Raw genomic sequence first — 17,670 nt, forward strand, 5'->3', positions numbered from 1 at the left:
AAGATGGAGGGCACAAGGAGAAGGGGACGATGGAGGACGAGATGGTTGGATAGTGTTTTCGAAGCTACCAGCATGAGTTTGACCAAACTGTGGGAGGCAGTGGAAGACAGGAGTGGCTGGCGTGCTCTGGTCCAGGGGGTCACGAAGAGTCGGACATGACTAAACGACTAAACAACAACAAATGAAGCTAGTAAAAAACGGCTTGCCAATGTCCCTGTGCTGCCCCCTCCCCCCAAGCCCTTTGAAGGACTGCACTGACCTCCTTGTGGGTGGTGTCCTGGATGAGTCGCTCGAAGGCATCTTCTTGGACCTTTTCTGGCAGCGGGTAGGACTCGGCCAGCTGGACGAGGGCAGCCGTGCACAGCAAATACGTGGAGTAGGGCACGTCATCCATGAGGTCCAGGATGGCCTTCGTGACGGAGGGCAAGCTGTTGTCGATGGGCTTGTGCCGCAGCCAGGGCTTCGACACGATCTCGGACAGCAGGTCCCGGGAGCGCATAAACCCTGAGAAGGCCACGGAGGTCCGCCGCCTCTGTGGCTTTTTCCTCCGGATTTTGTCTACGGCTTCGGGCTCATCCGTCTCCGGCAGCAGGATCTTGACCATCTTGCGCCTGGGTAAGGGCTGCCTGCTCAGGTCCAAGCTGCACTGCAGGGCCTTGGGTGTCCCCTTTGGAAACAGCTGGGCCCGGATAACCGAATTGGGGACGTATCCGTCGGGGGCAATAGGCCACGTGCGCCCGGCTTGGAAGGGTATCCTGCTGAGGACGGGGATGGGCTCTACCAGTGGTGGAAGCACACGGGACGGTGGTGGCGCTGGCGGAAGCTCGGCAGGAAGCGTCTTCTTCTCCGGGGTTGCCTTGGCACCCTGCTGCGGGAGGAGCTGGTACTTCACGAAGAACTCCGGCTGCAGCTCCTTGATGTATGGCGCTGCCCCGTAGAAATCTGGCCCAGGGAGGGCACTCGCCTCCTTGCCGATGAAATGCAAGACAGTGGCCACGTTGTTCTCCATCACCACCTCTTTGGGGTTGGAGATGGGCTCCAGCCGCTCATACTTCTTGGCCAGCCTTCCTACCTGGCGATACCTGGGGAGGGAAAGCACCCAAAGTCTAGTTTGTGAAGGGGGCTGGGAACTGTAGTTCTGTGCGGGGGGGGAGGGGAGGGATTCCCCAGCCACTCTGGGCAGCTTCCACAAAGACCAAAATACACTAAGATGTCACACATTAAAAACTTCCCTGAACAGGGCTGTCTTCAGATGTCTTCTCAATGTCAGGTAGTTGTTTATCTCTTTGATATCTCATGGGAGGGCGTTCCACAGGGTGGGCACCACTACTAAGAAGGCCCTCTGCCTGGTTCCCTGTAGCTTTGCTTCTCACAATGATGGAACTGCCAGAAGGCCCTCGGCGCTGGACCTCAGCGTCCGGGCAGAACGATGGGGGTCAAGACGCTCCTTCAGGTATACTGGGCCAAGGCCATTTAGGGCTTTAAAGGTCAGCACCAACACTTTGAATTGTGCTCGGAAACGTACTGGGAGCCGATGTAGATCTTTCAAGACCAGTGTTATGTGGTCTCGGCGGCCGCCCCCAGTCACCAGTCTATCTGCTGCATTCTGGATTAGTTGTAGTTTCTGGGTCACCTTCAAAGGTAGCCCCATGTAGAGTGCATTGCAGTAGTCCAAGCGGGAGATAACCAGAGCATGCACCACTCTGGCAAGACAGTTCGCGGGCAGGTAGGGAGACGCTTGGTTAAAATAAAGATGGCAGGCAGGAAGGCTCTCAAGGGGGTCAGTGGGTGGCGGGTGCGCTGTTGGGGTGGGTCTGCAGAGTGTGGTCTACAGGGTCAGCCCATAATGTGGCAGCAGGTGCTGTGGGATGGGGGGAATGGCCTGAGATGTGAGTGCCCTTCATCCTGTCCTGTGCCCCTTACCCTAGCTTGCTGCCTTCTTTGTCCTTTGCCCAGCATTGGAGTAAGATTCCACTGCCGGTCCTACTGGCTTCTGTATGTGCCTTGGGGAAGGGTGCCTTCTTGTCTTTTGCCTCAGGCAGCAGAATGTAATGAACTGGTGGTCTGCATTAGAGCTGGGCGGTATCTGGTTTTCAACTTTGTGATATATAACTTTGTGATATATAACATTGTGATATACTGATATATCACCAGGGCTTTTCCCCTAACCGTAACTCACTGGAACTCAGTTCCGGCACCTCTTAGGTGGGCTGCCATTGCCATTCTGAGAGAATGAGCGAGGCGTTCATGGTGAGTTCTAACATCCCTTTTTCTAGAGAAAAATAGCACTGTATATCACAATGTCTGAAAAAAGGATGGAGGCATTGGCTGGCTTCACGGTTTTCCCCACATTTTTGAACATGACACACACACCCATGATTCACAATACAGTGGACCCTCCGGATACAAACTGAACTCATTCCAGGGGTCCATATGTACCCCAAAAAGTCCACATCTAGAGGCACCGCTTCTGTGCACACACGTGGTGCGATAGAGCGCTTCTGTGCACACATGCGGTGCGCAGAGCAGTTTTGCGCATGCGCGCACTGCTAAACCTGGAAATATACACTTCTGGGATTGCCGCATTCGCAACCCGAAAGTTACGTTACCCGAGGGTCCATTGTATATTGCCAGGTCAAAAATTATGAAACCAATATCATGATACGGACTTGAAATTGGTTTGGGACAATATATCACCTGTCCCTAACACACATCATGATTTTCAATATATTGCCAGGTCAAAAACTATGAAACTGATATTACAATACTGACTTCAAACTGACTTTGGACAATATATCGATATGTTGGCCAGCCCGTGTGTGTGTGTGTGTGTGTGTGTGCGCGCACACACACACACATATGCCATGCAGACCTCATGCAGAGGATCGGCTACCCTTGCATGCAGTTCTTGGGCCCAAAATTTTAACCATTCTTGCTCTGCAGCGTTGGCTTCATAGACAGTCCATGGACCTGGAGACTGGCTACGGGCTCTGAGTGCTAGAACCATTTGGACAAGGTATGTTCCCCCTTTTTCCCCATGACAATTGCAAAGGTCAGTGGCCATTGGTGGGAAACAAGTTTCCTGTATCACCTGAATTGGAAACTGGGGGTGGGGTTCACCCTTTTGCTGCTGTGTCTTCTCTATCCACCTCTCCAACATTCAGATCCCGCCCTGCCTGCCTGCCTCCCTTCCCCTCCCCATACCTAAAGGTAAAGGGACCCCTGACCATTAGGTCCAGTCGTGACCGACTCTGGGGTTGCGGCGCTCATCTCGCTTTACTGGCCGAGGGAGCCGGCGTACAGCTTCCGGGTCATGTGGCCAGCAGGACTAAGCAGCTTCTGGCGAACCAGAGCAGCGCACGGAAATGCTGTTTACCTTCCCACCGGAGCAGTACCTATTTATCTACTTGCACTTTGACGTGCTTTCAAACTGCTAGGTTGGCAGGAGCAGGGACAGAGCAACAGGATTCGAACCGCTGACCTTCTGATCAGCAAGTCCTAGGCTCTGTGGTTTAACCCACAGCGCCACCCACGTCCCTCTCCCCATACTTACTTAGGCACAAAGACTATGTCGAAGGTGAGGAGGAAGTGAGGCAGAAAGGCCAAGGGGCGCTCAATCATGTCGTCCTTCACACACCGGGACATCAGCATGTAGAGGTGGTCTCTGGGCAAGTACAAGACACATGGGATGAAGTAGATATTCATGTTGCAGCCCACAACCAGGTCTCCCCGCTGGTTGGCAAAGCAGACTCGGCTGAATTTGAGGCTTGTGTCAAACTCCACCAGCATCTGCCCCAGGATGTCCCAGACGCGCACAGTGCCATCAGAGCCGCTGGTCACCAGCATGCTGAGGGTGTGGCAGTAGTCAAAGGAAGTGATGGTGGTGGCGTGCAGGGCACCAGTCTCCTTCCAGAAGCGGTTCTTCTGGCCAGGGACCAGGGACGCCTGACGCCACAGCCGGACCCGATTGTGCTCTGTCAGGGCACAGATGTAGCCGGGGATGAGCAGGAGGTTGTTGATGCGGCAGTTGAAGCTTGGGATGACCACCAAAGGTAACACCTCTAGGAAGTTGTCCTTCTTCAAGAGAACATCGGAGAGGATGATGTACTGGTCCTGGCCGTAGGAGCACAGGTAGGAAGACTCCCGCGAGTGGTAGGACAGGTTCCCTGAGGCTGAGATGCTGCTGAGGGCCACCACTTTGCCGTCGTGCAATTTGCGGTTCCCCATCCGATACAAGTTCTGGGTGATGGTGCGCACCTTCCCGCTCTTGTACCCGCTGAAGATGAAGCTGCAGGTGCGGCCTTCCAGGTCCAGCCGGCTGTAGGCCAGGCACAGCACCCTGTCATCCAGGCCCTCCGTGACACGCAAGATGTGCTTGACTGGACAAGGGTTCTTGGTGGTGTCCAGCACGTAGATGTCATTTGTGCCCATCGTCACCAGAAGCTCCTCTCTGTCCGGGTCATAAACGTAGTCCAGGGCCTTTTCCAGTACCTGGAAGGGCCAGGTGACAAACAGCATTTCCCCCGTGACGGGGGATAGGAATCGGATGACCCCGTCTTCCGTGGCTGCCAAGATGCGAGCCTTGTTTGGTCCACACTGCACCCGCAGCAGCTTTGTGAGCATGGACTTGGTTCTGTTGAAGAGCTGGCAGAAGTTGTGGACGGTGCGGATGGAGAAGGTGTAGAGGGTGCAGAGGAAGAAGGTTTGCTCGTTGAGGAACTGCATCTGGAAAAGCTGCTCCCCAATGTCCAGGCGCCGAAGGAGCTCACAGGTGGTCAGGTTCCATTCCTTTAGCAACCCGTCCAGCGATGTGGTCATGATGGTGTGGAACGAGTGCCGGGTGGTGATGGTGGTGATGGCGCTCTGGTGGGCCTTGAACTGGGTGGTCTGGGTCCCTTTGTCAAAGTTCCACACCTTGATGTCCCCAGCGAGGTCCCCAGTGAAGAGGAAGCTCTGAGGCCAATAGGAGGAGCAGCAAGTGAGCGACACACCTTGGCTCACCTGGAAGGTCCGGGTCTGGGTCTTGGTATGGTAGTCGTACACACGGATGATGTTCTCGCACAAGGCCACCAGCACTTTCCGCTCCTGCTCCAAGCTGAGGTAGTGCACAAATTCGCCACTTGAGATCTGCACCTCCCGCGTGACAGCAAGGTAGGGAACCTTCCCTGGGGTAAAGCCCCAAAAGGCCACAATGCCAATGGCACCTGTCACCACTTCACCTGTCTCAGGATTGTAGCACATGCTGGTGACCGAATAGGGCGATTTCACCTCGGAGAGCATCTTGCATTCCTGAGTGTGGTCACCAAAAAGCCGCAGGTGGATGTCATCGCAGTAGGCCACAAAGAGGTGCAGGTGGGAAGCATAGGAGATGTACAGGACCTTTGGGTCTTCCTCTATGGCGTACTCTCTCTCTGTTATGGGGGCCTCGTCCTCTGGGTTGTACACCCAGACTCGAACCTGCAGGAGAAGTCTGAGAGTCAGAGGCAATGGACTCTGCAGGTAGGGTTAGTATCTTGGTTCACCTATTTAAAGACATAGACACCCCAAACAATCTCCAAATTAGCTTATGATAGATCATACAATCCAATACAAAGCTGTGGTGCTAGACGAGGGACATGGTGTTCAAGGTTCTCTCCATCTGCCTGGTGTTTCTGCTCCTGCCCTCTCTGGGCCATAGGGCAATAACCCCTTTTCAGGAGTTGAGATGCCAGTCAGGGGGGAGGCCTGGGAATCGGGACTCCTCCTCTTTAGAGGAGGGGAAGGTGGGCTCTCTGGCTTGAAGCAAGGGTGGTGGGACCTCAAGGAGCCTGGGACGTTGCCCCAGCTGTGGAAGAAGAGACCGGGATCTAGATCAAGCATGGCGGTAAGGAAATATCATTTCCTAAGGCTGCTTCTTGTCTCCTGCACGGCAGGGGAGGAAAGTCATGGAGAAGTCATGGTGGCCATCTAGGTTCCCTCCAGGATTAGGGGTGGCCTGCCTCTGAACACCAGTTGCTGGGAAACAACAGCAGGGAAGGGGACTACTGTACACAAATGGGAAACAGGACTAAGGAGAGCTTTGGTCTGATCCTGTAGGACTCCCCTTATGGAATGGACTTCCTCAGAAGGTGGTGGACTCTCCTTCATCAGAGGTATTTAAGCAGAGGTTGGCTGGCCACCTGTCAGGGTTCATAGAATCATAGAATCCTAGAATCATAGTGTTGGAAGAGACCACAAGGGCCATCGAGTCCAACCCCCTGCCAAGCAGGAAACACCATCAGAGCACTCCTGACATATGGTTGTCAAGCCTCTGCTTAAAGACCTCCAAAGAAGGAGACTCCACCACACTCCTTGGCAGCAAATTCCACTGTCGAACAGCTCTTACTGTCAGGAAGTTCTTCCTAATGTTTAGGTGGAATCTTCTTTCTTGTAGTTTGGAACCATTGCTCCGTGTCCGCTTCTCTGGAGCAGCAGAAAACAACCTTTCTCTCTCCTCTATGTGACATCCTTTTATATATTTGAACATGGCTATCATATCACCCCTTAACCTCCTCTTCTCCAGGCTAAACATGCCCAGCTCCCTTAGCCGTTCCTCATAAGGCATCATTTCCAGGCCTTTGACCATTTTGGTTGCCCTCCTCTGGACACGTTCCAGTTTGTCAGTGTCCTTCTTGAACTGTGGTGCCCAGAACTGGACACAGTACTCCAGGTGAGGTCTGACCAGAGCAGAATAGAGTGGCACTATTACTTCCCTTGATCTAGATGCTATACTCCTATTGATGCAGCCCAGAATTGCATTGGCTTCTTTAGCTGCCGCGTCACACTGTTGGCTCATGTCAAGTTTGTGGTCAACCAAGACTCCTAGATCCTTTTCACATGTACTGCTCTCAAGCCAGGTGTCACCCATCTTGTATTTGTGCCTCTCATTTTTTTTGCCCAAGTGCAATACTTTACATTTCTCCCTGTTAAAATTCATCTCTTTAGTTGAGATTCATCTCTTTAGTTGAGATTCCTGCACACCGCAGGGGGTTGAACTAGATTACCCTCGAGGTCTCTTCCAACTCTGCGATTCTATGATTTAAGGGAGAGCATGGACAAACCTAGACAGCATCGTAAAAAGCAGAGACATCACCTTGCCAACAAAGGTCCGTATAGTAAAAGCTCTGGTTTTCCCAGTAGTGATGTATGGAAGTGAGAGCTGGACCATAAAGAAGGCTGATCGTCGAAGAATTGATGCTTTTGAATTATGGTGCTGGAGGAGACTCTTTTTTTAAAAAAAAATAATTTTTATTAATTTTCATAAAACAAAAAACACACAAATAAACAAACAATACATGACTTCCCCATGCCTCCCCTTCACTGCACCCCTGTTTCAAATTTTTTTTAGCAATCCTTCATTCCTTTTCAAAATTTGATTTCCCTCCAAATTTTCTCAACTTGAATATTTACAGCTATAGTTCTCTGTTTCTTAACCCTTAACATTTTATCAGTCCGAAACTTTACAACAGTTCTTAAGATATAATTTAAATTTTTTCCAGTCCTCTTCCACTGTCTCCCTCCTCTGATCACGGATTCTGCCGGTCATCTCTGCCAGTCCCATGAATTCAGTCACCTTCGTCTGCCATTCTTCCAGAGTAGGTAATTCTTGCATTTTCCAATACTTTGCCAGAAGAATTCTTGCTGCTGTAGTTGCGTACATAAAAAAAGTCTTATCTTTCTTTGGTACCAATTGGCCGACCATGCCCAAGAGAAAAGCCTCCGGTTTCTTTACAAATGTCCACTTAAGGACTTTCTTAATTTCATTATAGATCATTTCCCAGTAGGCTTTAACCTTTGGGCAGGTCCACCAAAGATGATAAAAAGTTCCTTTGCATTCGTTACATTTCCAACATTTATTACTGGGCAAATGATATATCTTTGCAAGCTTGACTGGAGTCATGTACCATCTATAGATCATTTTCATTATGTTTTCTTTCAAGGCACTACATGCCGTAAATTTAAGGCCTGTGGTCCATAACTGTTCCCAGTCAGCAAACATGATATCATGACCTAAATCTTGTGCCCATTTAATCATAGCTGATTTAACTGTTTCATCCTGTGTATTCCATTTCAGCAACAAGTTATACATTTTAGACAAGTTCTTAGTATTGGTCTCTAACAATTCTGTTTCCAATTTTGACCTCTCTTTCTGAAAACCTAGTTTCTTGTCCTGCTTAAAAGTCTCATTTATCTGATAATAATGTAACCAATCTCGAACTTTGGATTTTAATTTCTCAAAGCTCTGTAATTTAACTTCTTCACCGTCATATTCTATAATTTCACTATATTTTGGCCAATTCGAATCCATGTTAAGTTTTTTTACCGCTCTAGCTTCCATTGGTGACAACCATCTGGGTGTTTTATTTTCCAACAAATCCTTATATCGATTCCAAACATTATATAAAGCTTTCCTGACAATATGATTTTTAAAGCCTTTATAAATCTTAACCTTGTCATACCATAAGTATGCATGCCAGCCAAAATTGTTATCATACCCTTCCAAGTCTAAACTATCTGTGTCTTCAAGAAGTAGCCATTGCTTCAACCAGCAAAAAGCTGCTGCTTCATAATAAAGTCTTAAGTCCGGCAGCGCAAAACCCCCCCTATCTTTTGCATCAGTTAAAATCTTAAATTTTATTCTGGGTTTTTTGCCCTGCCAGACAAATTTAGATATATCTTTCTGCCACTTCTTGAAACAATCAATCTTGTCTATAATTTGCAGTGTCTGAAACAAAAACAACAATCTCGGCAATACATTCATCTTAATAACAGCAATTCGGCCTAACAAGGATAATCTCAATCTAGACCATATGTCAAAATCTTTCTTCACTTCCAACCAACATTTCTCATAATTGTCTTTAAACAGATTCATATTTTTAGATGTTAGATTCACCCCTAGATATTTCACCTTTTTTGTTATCTCCAAACCAGTTTCCCTTTGGAAACTATCTTTTTCCCCCATCGTTAGATTTTTTTCCAATACCTTTGTCTTTTGTTTATTTAATTTAAAACCAGCCACCTGACCAAAGATTTCAATTAACTCTAAAACTCTTTTTGTGCTGCCTTCTGGCTGTTGTAAAGTCAAAACTAGGTCGTCTGCAAATGCTCTCAACTTATATTGTTTAGCTCCGAGGTGTATTCCTTCAACCAGCTGGTCCCTTCTAATCATATTCAACAACACCTCCAGGACCGATATAAACAATAGAGGGGATATTGGGCAGCCCTGTCGTGTCCCTTTTTCTATTGGGATTTCATCCATGACTACACCATTCACAATTAATTTGGCTTTTTGCTCTGAATATATTGCACCTATACCGTTTTCAAAGTTTTGGCCTACCCCCATCCCATGGAGATTCCTCTTCATAAAACTCCAAGAGATATTGTCAAAGGCTTTCTCCGCGTCTACGAAAATTAAGACTGCTTTTCTATTTATATCAGTCTCCAGTAGTTCCAAAATATCTATAATATTCCTTACATTATCTGACATATGTCTCCCTGGGAGAAAGCCTGTTTGATCTTTATGAATCTCCTCTAACAACACTTTTTTAAATCTTTTTGCTAAAATGTCTGCAAAAATTTTATAATCCACATTTAAGAGTGATATAGGGCGGTAGTTCTTAACTTGATGTTTCTCAGTTTCTGTCTTCGGTATAAGTGAGATGAATGCTTCTTTCCACGATTCGGGAGCCTTTTTCCCCTCCAAAATTTGGTTACACACTTCTTTCAATGGTTGTATTAACCATTCCTTCATTGCTTTGTAATATCTCGCCGTCAGTCCATCTGGTCCTGGTGATTTTCCTAATTGCATATTCTGGATGGCACCCTCAATTTCCTGATTCGTAATTTTTTCATTTAAACTCCTCTTATTTTTTTCCGAGATCTTTGATAGTCCATATTTTTTAATAAATTCTTCTATCTCTTGTTCATCTTTCGGCCCTTGTGCATATAATTTCTTAAAGAAACTTTGAAAACAATTACTAATTTCATTTGGTTTATTTATAAATTTTCCCTCTACTTCAAGGGACGTCACAGTGTTCAGCTTTTGTCTCTTTTTCAATTGCCATGACAGCAATTTCCCACATTTGTCAGCTGATTCAAAAGTTTTTTGCCTCATTTGTTTTATTTTCCATTCTATTTCTTGATTCATCAGTTCCATGTATTGGGTCTGGTAGTATTTTATTTCTCTTAAAATCTCCTGAGATTTTGGTTTTGACCTCAGTTTCTTCTCTCCTTCTTTCATCTGATTCCAAATTTTTTCTTTCTTCTCATTCTGTTGTTTCCTTTTTATCGAATTTTGTTGAATTAGCAAACCACGCATGACAGCCTTACTTGCGTCCCATATTATTCTTCTTTCCAGGTCTGTTCCTAAATTTATTTCAAAGTAATCTTTCAGAGTCTTTTGGGCCTTTTTTACAATTGCTTCATCTCTAAAAAGGGTGTCATTCATTCTCCATCTAAAAGTTCCAGCTGTTGTCAATTTCATTTCCATCTTTACTGCATTATGATCAGAGCAAGTTTTTGGGCAGATTTCTGTATTTTTAACCCTTGGTGCCAGATTACTAGAAATCCATATTTGGTCAATCCTGGTCCATGTCATTTTTGCTTCAGAGAAGAAGGTCCCCTCTCTTTCCAGAGGGTTCCTTGTTCTCCAAATGTCAATCAAGTCCATTGTGTCAGTCAGTTCAAAAAAAGTCTTTGGAAGTCTCCCATCCTTAGAGATTACTTGTCTTTGAGCTTTATCCATGTTTGTGGAGACAACTCCATTCATATCGCCCATCATTATAATTTTGTAGTCCATAAAATCGGTTAATGTCTCATGCAACTTCTTGAAAAACTCAGCCTTCCCCTCATTAGGTGCATAAATACCTACAATTAAAATTTTTTCTCCTTGCATTTGAATTTCCACTGCCAGAAATCTTCCTTGTTCATCCTTAAAAATCATTTTTGGTTCCCATTTTTCCTTAACATAGATCACCACTCCTCTTTTCTTAACTTTATCTGAGGAAATAAATTCCAGCCCTAATCTTTTATTTGTCAAAAGTTTTCTATGTATTCTGGCAATATGAGTTTCTTGCAAACATATTATGTCTAATTGCTCTTTCTTTAGTATATGAAACACTTGAGTCCTTTTTCGGGGATGGTTAAGACCATTGCAGTTCCAACTCAGAAGTTGCAGAGACATATTTGTTACTGGGTGTCTTTTCCACCAACCGCTCCAAGTTCTTGTTCCTGATCAGTCGGTGCTGGAGTCAGTCCAAATGATAGATTTGCAATATCCGGTATTTCCCTCTCACTCACGGTTCCTTTCTGAAAGTCCTCAAAATTTCTCTCCAGAAAATGTTCCTTATCTTGGATTGTTTTTATTTTAATTTTCTTCCCTTTAAAGTTAAAGGACAGCCCTTGTGGGAACTCCCATCTGAATGGAGTGTTGTTTTGTTTCAGCAAATCCACTAAGTCTTTAAATTGAGTCCTCACCTCCAAAAAATATTTAGGAATATCTTTGTAAATCTGTATTTGAGAATTCTTAATAATCAGTGCCTTCTGGAAATGTAGGTTCAGTATTTTATCTCTTTCTTCCTTGGATCTTAAAGTGATTAAACAATCCCTTGGTTTCTTGCCTTGCTTCCTGCCAATCCGGAAGGCTGTAGTTATTACAAATTCATCTTCTTCTCCTTCTAATTCATCAGTCCAAAATTCTTGAAATTTGTCTGTGAGAAATTCCCCAAGGTTGCCCTCTTCCTCCTCTGGTACCAGTCTCAATTTCAGATTCTTGCCTTTCCTCTCCAGTTCCATAAGAGCTAAGGTTGCATCATATTCATGTACCTTCTTTACAATAGGTACAAATTTTCCCTTGACTTCCTCGGCAGTAATTTTAGCAGTCTCAGCTATTTTCCTTGTTTCCGTACTTTCTTGTATTAAACGATTTATAGACTCTGTGTTAGACGATATTGTCGTTGTGTTCAGGTCCAATCTTGTTGTTAATTCTGTCAATTTCTTAGAATTCTCTGTGGATTGCTTAGTGAGTACTTCTAAAGATTGATTTATTTTGAGCAGTGCCTGTGTCATAGAATCCATTGATGCTGTTGTTACTTTTTCTTGTCCAGCTGTTGCTCCTGATATGGAGCTTCTTTTCTGAGCCTGCTTTTGAGCTTGCTTTGTTTTACTTCTTGTTGATATTTCATCCAGTGGCGTGCTCATAACTCAAGGTCGTTCCCACAGGAAAGTTACAAGTGGAAAATCCCAGTTCTTGCCTCAGTACTGCAGTCTCTCTTTTAATCCTCTAGAGGGGGAAATTGTATCCAAGCAGGAGTAACAAAGAAACAGGGAAGCAAGTAGCCATACAATGTCCCAAAGGAAATAAAATCCAACCCAAAGTCCTACTTTGTTGCCATTTAAAAATCTGGGTCTGCCAAGTAAAGTCCCGTTATTATGTTTTAAATATAGTCTTACTTTGTATCCGTAGTCCTCTCTTTTTGACAGTTCGTTTCTAGGCGCTCACCGCTCAGGCAGCCTGATCAAAGGTATCGGCAGCGGAGAGTTTCCCGTTCACAGCTTACTTCTTCTAGCGGGTTAAATTGAGCCAATTTTTCCTTCCCCCCTACTCCCGCTCCGTGGGGGGAAGGTCTTTTCAATGTCGGGGTTTAGCAAAGTTCAAATAAAACGTTCCCTTTAAATACAGCTAGCTCTTTTCATTGCTGCGTTAATCGTGCAGTTCCGGGAGGCTGACTTCCTTAATTTTGCCTTTCCCGTTTTCAGCCGAATCTTCTTAAAAATAGTCCTTTTCAAATATTTTGTAATTCCTACTCACAGGTTTTGTTGCCAATCGGTAATTTTCAGGAAGGAATCGGCGCTCTCCATCAATGGCGACGCGGCTTCGCTCCACAAGCTGGGTTATGATCCTCAGCACCGCACTCACACCCGATGCCGCTCCGGAGCCTTTAAAAAGGCTCCTTCGCAATACCGGGGGGTGCAAAGGTGCCCACCGAATCTCCTTGTTCACAGGCTTCAGCGCCTGTGATTTTAGGGGTCCCCCGCTCGCCGTAGCGGGTCAGACCCGAACTTGTGGAGCAGTCCTGCCTCGGAGCTCAAGGCAAAGACCGCCATTAAGACGCTGGCGCCGACCGGAAGCCTGGAGGAGACTCTTGAGAGTCCCATGGACTGCAAGAAGATCAAACCTCTCCATTCTGAAGGAAATCAGCCCTGAGTGCTCACGGGAAGGACAGATCCTGAAGCTGAGGCTCCAAGACTTTGGCCACCTCAGGAGAAGAGAAGACTCCCTGGAAAAGACCCTGATGTTGGGAAAGATGGAGGACACAAGGAGAAGGGGACGACAGAGGATGAGATGGTTGGAGAGTGTTCTCGAAGCTACCAGCATGAGTTTGACCAAACTGCAGGAGGCAGTGGAAGACAGGAGTGCCTGGCGTGCTCTGGTCCAGGGGGTCACGAAGAGTCGGACACGACTAAACGACTAAACAACAACAACACGAAGCTTCTGCATTCTTTGGAGCTGCTGGATTTGAGGGTGGGGGTTCCTTGAAGATAATGGATAAAATCCTGACCATGTTTGGGGGTTGGAGGCTGAGGGCAGCCACACCTCTCAGCCATTTCTCTCCCCATCTCCCTGACCAATCAGGGCCCAGCTCACCTTGCCTTTCTTGGAGGACTTCCGGCTGAAGGATGCAAAGTAGTGTCCTGCCTCACCCGAATAGTAGCAGATGACCGGCATGAAGTTGGGGGAGCTGCTCTTCCGGAATATGATGCTGGGCCTGTCACTCAGCATGATGTTGGATCCTTCTGTCACCTCCTGCGCGCCCTGCCCAGAGGAGGGAAAAGACAGTGGGGTTGGCAGGGGGAGAGCAGAACCGGAATGTGCCTGCGCCACTCACAGTACACGGTCCACATTCATGCCACCTCGGCGTTGGGGTGGCAAGCACAGCCAAGGCTGCTGCTCAGTGACAGTTGACCGAAGGCCAGAAGGAAGGAACTGGCTGCTGCTGCTGTTTTCTTATCTATATCGCCCACAGTATTATTACGATAAAAGCCTTTTTATTAAAAAGTAGTCAGTTCCCAAAGGACAGCTGGAATAAAACAGCCTTCATCTGGCTGGCATAATAATAATAATAATAATAATAATAATAATAATAATAATAATAATAATAATAATTTATTTATACCCCGCTCATCTGGCTCAGAGTGGTCCCCCCAGGCACTCTGGGTGGCTTCCAACAAAATACTAAAATACAATAACCTATTAAACATTAAAAGCTTCCTTAAACAAGGCTGCCTTCAGATGTCTTATAAAAGTCTGGTAGTTGTTTTTCTCTTTGACATCTGGTGGGAGGGCGTTCCACAGGGCAGGTGCCACTACCGAGAAGGCCCTCTGCCTGGTTCCCTGTAACTTGGCTTCTCGCAGCAAGGGAACCGCCAGAAGGCCCTTGGAGCTGGAACTCAGCATCCGGGCAGAACGATGGGAGTGGAGACTCTCCTTCAGGTATACTGGACCGAGGCTTTAGGACTTTAAAGGTCAGCACCAACACTTTGAATTGTGCTTGGAAACATACTGGGAGCCAGTGTAGGTCTTTCAAGACCGGTGATATGTGGTCTCGACGGCCGCTCCCAGTCACCACTCTAGCTGCTGCATTCTGGATTAATTGTAGTTTCCGGGTCACCTTCAAAGGTAGCCCCACATAGAGCGCATTGCAGTAGTCCAAGCGGGAGATAACCAGAGCATGCACCACTCTGGCGAGACAGTCTGTGGGCAGATAAGGGTCTCAGCCTGCGTACCAGATGGAGCTGGTAAACAGCTGCCCTGGACACAGAATTGACACAGCAAGGATTGAGCCAGTTGATACAGAAGGACAGCAAGGATTGAGCCAGTTACTTTCTGGGACCATCTCTGTGCCTGTCTTTCATGCATGCACACACCCTCCCTTCCAGCCCCCAAATCACTGGGAGAAAATCCTGTTCTCATCAGAGGACAGTGGTTCTGCATTACCATCTGAAGCTTGTGGTAAAGCTGGCCTTGGAGTTCCCTCCACAAGGGTACGATGCGGACCGGTTCTTTCACCATGGTGGTGCTGCGGGAGCTCAGCTGCTGCAGAAAATATCCCTGGAAATAGGGAGGAATCAATCCCCACAGTCCTGGGCAACCGTTGATCTGGAGAGGAAGGGAATGGTTTAGGGTTTCTTGGCGGGGGCAGCCCCACAAGGTCCAGCCCCCATTAGCCTTGGGAACAGCGGCGTAGCATGGGTTGTCAGCACCCGGGGCAAGGCAAGTAATTTGCGCCCCTAACCCCTAACCTGCCGCCGCTGCCAGCTCCTTCTTACTGCTGCCAGGGCTGGGGTATTTACGGTAAGGTAGCCACGGCGGCGGTGGCGGGTCCGTGTCAGGTGATCTGAGGCGAGTTGCCGCTGGCGCTGCCGTCGTGATGCCGCTTGCCCAGAGGAGGAGGTGGGCAGAGAGGCGAGGAAAATGCAACATGGCCCAGCAGCTGCGGCGGCGGCGGGGCTGTGAGGAGGGGCTGCCTGGCACGCCCTCCGTGGCCCTGAGGCGCGGGGACCGCGGCAAGCGCTGGGAGCCACCTGCCTGCCGGACGCCTTTAGCCCGGATGCGCGCACAGCTCGTCGGTTCCGCGAGACATGGGGCTCTGCTACAGCCTGCGCCCGAGGCTCTTCGGCGACTCTGGAGGCGGCGAGCGCCCCCCCCAGATGTTGCACCCGGTGCGGCCGGGCCCCCCCTGCACCCCCCACGCTACGCCACTGCTTGGGAAGGCAAGAGGGGACCAGCTCCTGCCGCTCAGCCATTCAGACTCCGAGTATGCTCCACCCTAAGGCGTCAGGGATGATGGAGAGACCACCACATTTTAAAAGGGACGAAAGCAACATAAAGGGGAGCTTCCAAGGATGGCAACATGAGAATGGGGCTTTTCTGTAGTAACTTCTCATTTGTGGGATGTTCTCCCCAGGGAGACTCACCTGTAGTCACCATGCTGTTAAACAATCAATGGCCTTTTAAACTGGAGGGGTATTGCTTAGTTTGCCTCATGTTATATTTTTGTGGTTTCTATACTGTAAACCACCCTGTGATCCTCCAATGAAAGTCAGTATTTAAATTTAATGAATGATGATGATGATTGAGATGCATTTTAAATGCACCAAATATATAGTGCTGAATCAACTTTCTGTTTTTATGATTAATTTTAATGGCTCTTATCCATTGTACTGTATGTTCTTCTTAAAAATTAATCTATATATTTACTGCTTAGAAACTTTGGCAGTTAAGCGGTATAGATAGAAATAGCTTAATTAAATAAATAAAATCAAAACGGCGTCGTAGAAGCTTAACCCTGACTAGACACAAATAACTGCTGCCAAAGAAGTTATAGGACAGGGGTCAGCAACCTTTTTCAGCCGTGGGCCAGTCCACCGTCCCTCAGATCATGTGGTGGGCAGGACTATATTTTGAAGAGAGAGAAAAAATGAACGAATTCCTATGCCCCACAAATAACCCAGAGATGCTTTTTAAATAAAAAGACACATTCTACTCATGTAAAAACACGCTGATTCCCGGACCGTCTGTGGGCCGGACTGAGAAGGAGATTGGGCCGGATCTGGCCCCTGGGCCTTAGGTTGCCTACCCCTGTTATAGGATATGTAAGCCCTTGCTCAGGTCAGGCCAGTCTGTCATCTAGCCCAGAAAGGTGTTCTCTGACTGGCAGGCAGCTCTACGAAAACTTAAGGGATGGAGAGTTATTTGGCAGCCCTGCTACCCCTAGAACTTAAAAAATGAAGCACACACACCAGGGGTTCAACTCAGGACCTGCATTCCCTGCCAGTGAGCAGCTGACCACTTAAAGTGCATCCAGTGAAGGCTGAGGGTCCCACGGGAGGCTGGACCATTCTGGACTATTCTAATTCCCATATGTTTGTGGGGCTGCAAGCCCTATTAGTATCAGTGCTTCCTCCTTGGACTTCCATGGGACAGAGCCATGTTTCCTTTCCACCTCTGCCTTTCTTCAGTGGTTCCTAGCCTGGATCCAGCCTAGCCAACCAAACTTGTGTGGCTTCATTTTCCAGGCCCCATAGCATTGTGGGTGCAGCTGGGGCCAGCCACTTTTGCCGCAGGCGGCCACAGGCAGTGACTAGTAGCCCTAGACAGGCCCTAAGGGCAGGGTGGAGGCACAGGGCCACAAGGAAGCTCAGAAGGTGCGCGACCCAGATAAGCCACCATTCTTGACCAGAGCCGCTTAAGACGAGGATGGTGACCAACCCACAAAGCAGGCAAAGGGATTACCTGTTTAGATCCTTGGAATCCCAAGGGGAAGACAGGAGTGTGACATCATGGCATTCTAACCAGTGGGCAAGAGACATAAGAATCTAAGAAGAGCCTTGTGGATCAGGCCTATGGCAGATCATCCAAGTGTCCCTATTTTCTAGGGATAGTCCTGGGTTTACAGAAGCTGCGCTGGTTTCTGATATGATCCTGGAATGTCCCACTTTTCCTTAGGTAAAGGTATGGACCGATCCTGAAGCTGAGGCTCCAAGACTTTGGCCACCTCATGAGAAGAGAAGACTCCCTGGAAAAGACCCTGATGTTGGGAAAGATGGAGGGCACAAGGAGAAGGGGATGACAGAGGACGAGATGGTTGGACA

At 47.7% G+C, this 17,670-nt stretch overlaps 1 protein-coding gene across 1 annotated transcript in view; it reads right to left on the reverse strand.

Annotated features, from left to right (window-relative positions):
• Nucleotides 1-17,292, reverse strand: part of WDR87 (WD repeat domain 87) — a 28,028-nt gene extending 10,736 nt beyond the window's left edge. The window contains exons 1-5 of the mRNA XM_081871510.1: nucleotides 16,819-17,292; nucleotides 15,014-15,175; nucleotides 13,664-13,831; nucleotides 3,554-5,457; nucleotides 260-1,082 (exon numbers count right to left, since the gene is read on the reverse strand). Of these exons, the coding sequence (XP_081727636.1) occupies nucleotides 260-1,082; nucleotides 3,554-5,457; nucleotides 13,664-13,831; nucleotides 15,014-15,088 (2,970 nt within the window). The 5' untranslated portion in view covers nucleotides 15,089-15,175; nucleotides 16,819-17,292. The remainder of the gene's footprint in view (nucleotides 1-259; nucleotides 1,083-3,553; nucleotides 5,458-13,663; nucleotides 13,832-15,013; nucleotides 15,176-16,818) is intronic.
• Nucleotides 17,293-17,670: the final 378 nt, after the last annotated feature.

Source organism: Podarcis erhardii, assembly GCF_964252035.2.
Source record: "Podarcis erhardii genome assembly, chromosome: 7".
In the NCBI taxonomy this organism is placed as follows: Eukaryota; Metazoa; Chordata; class Lepidosauria; order Squamata; family Lacertidae; genus Podarcis; species Podarcis erhardii.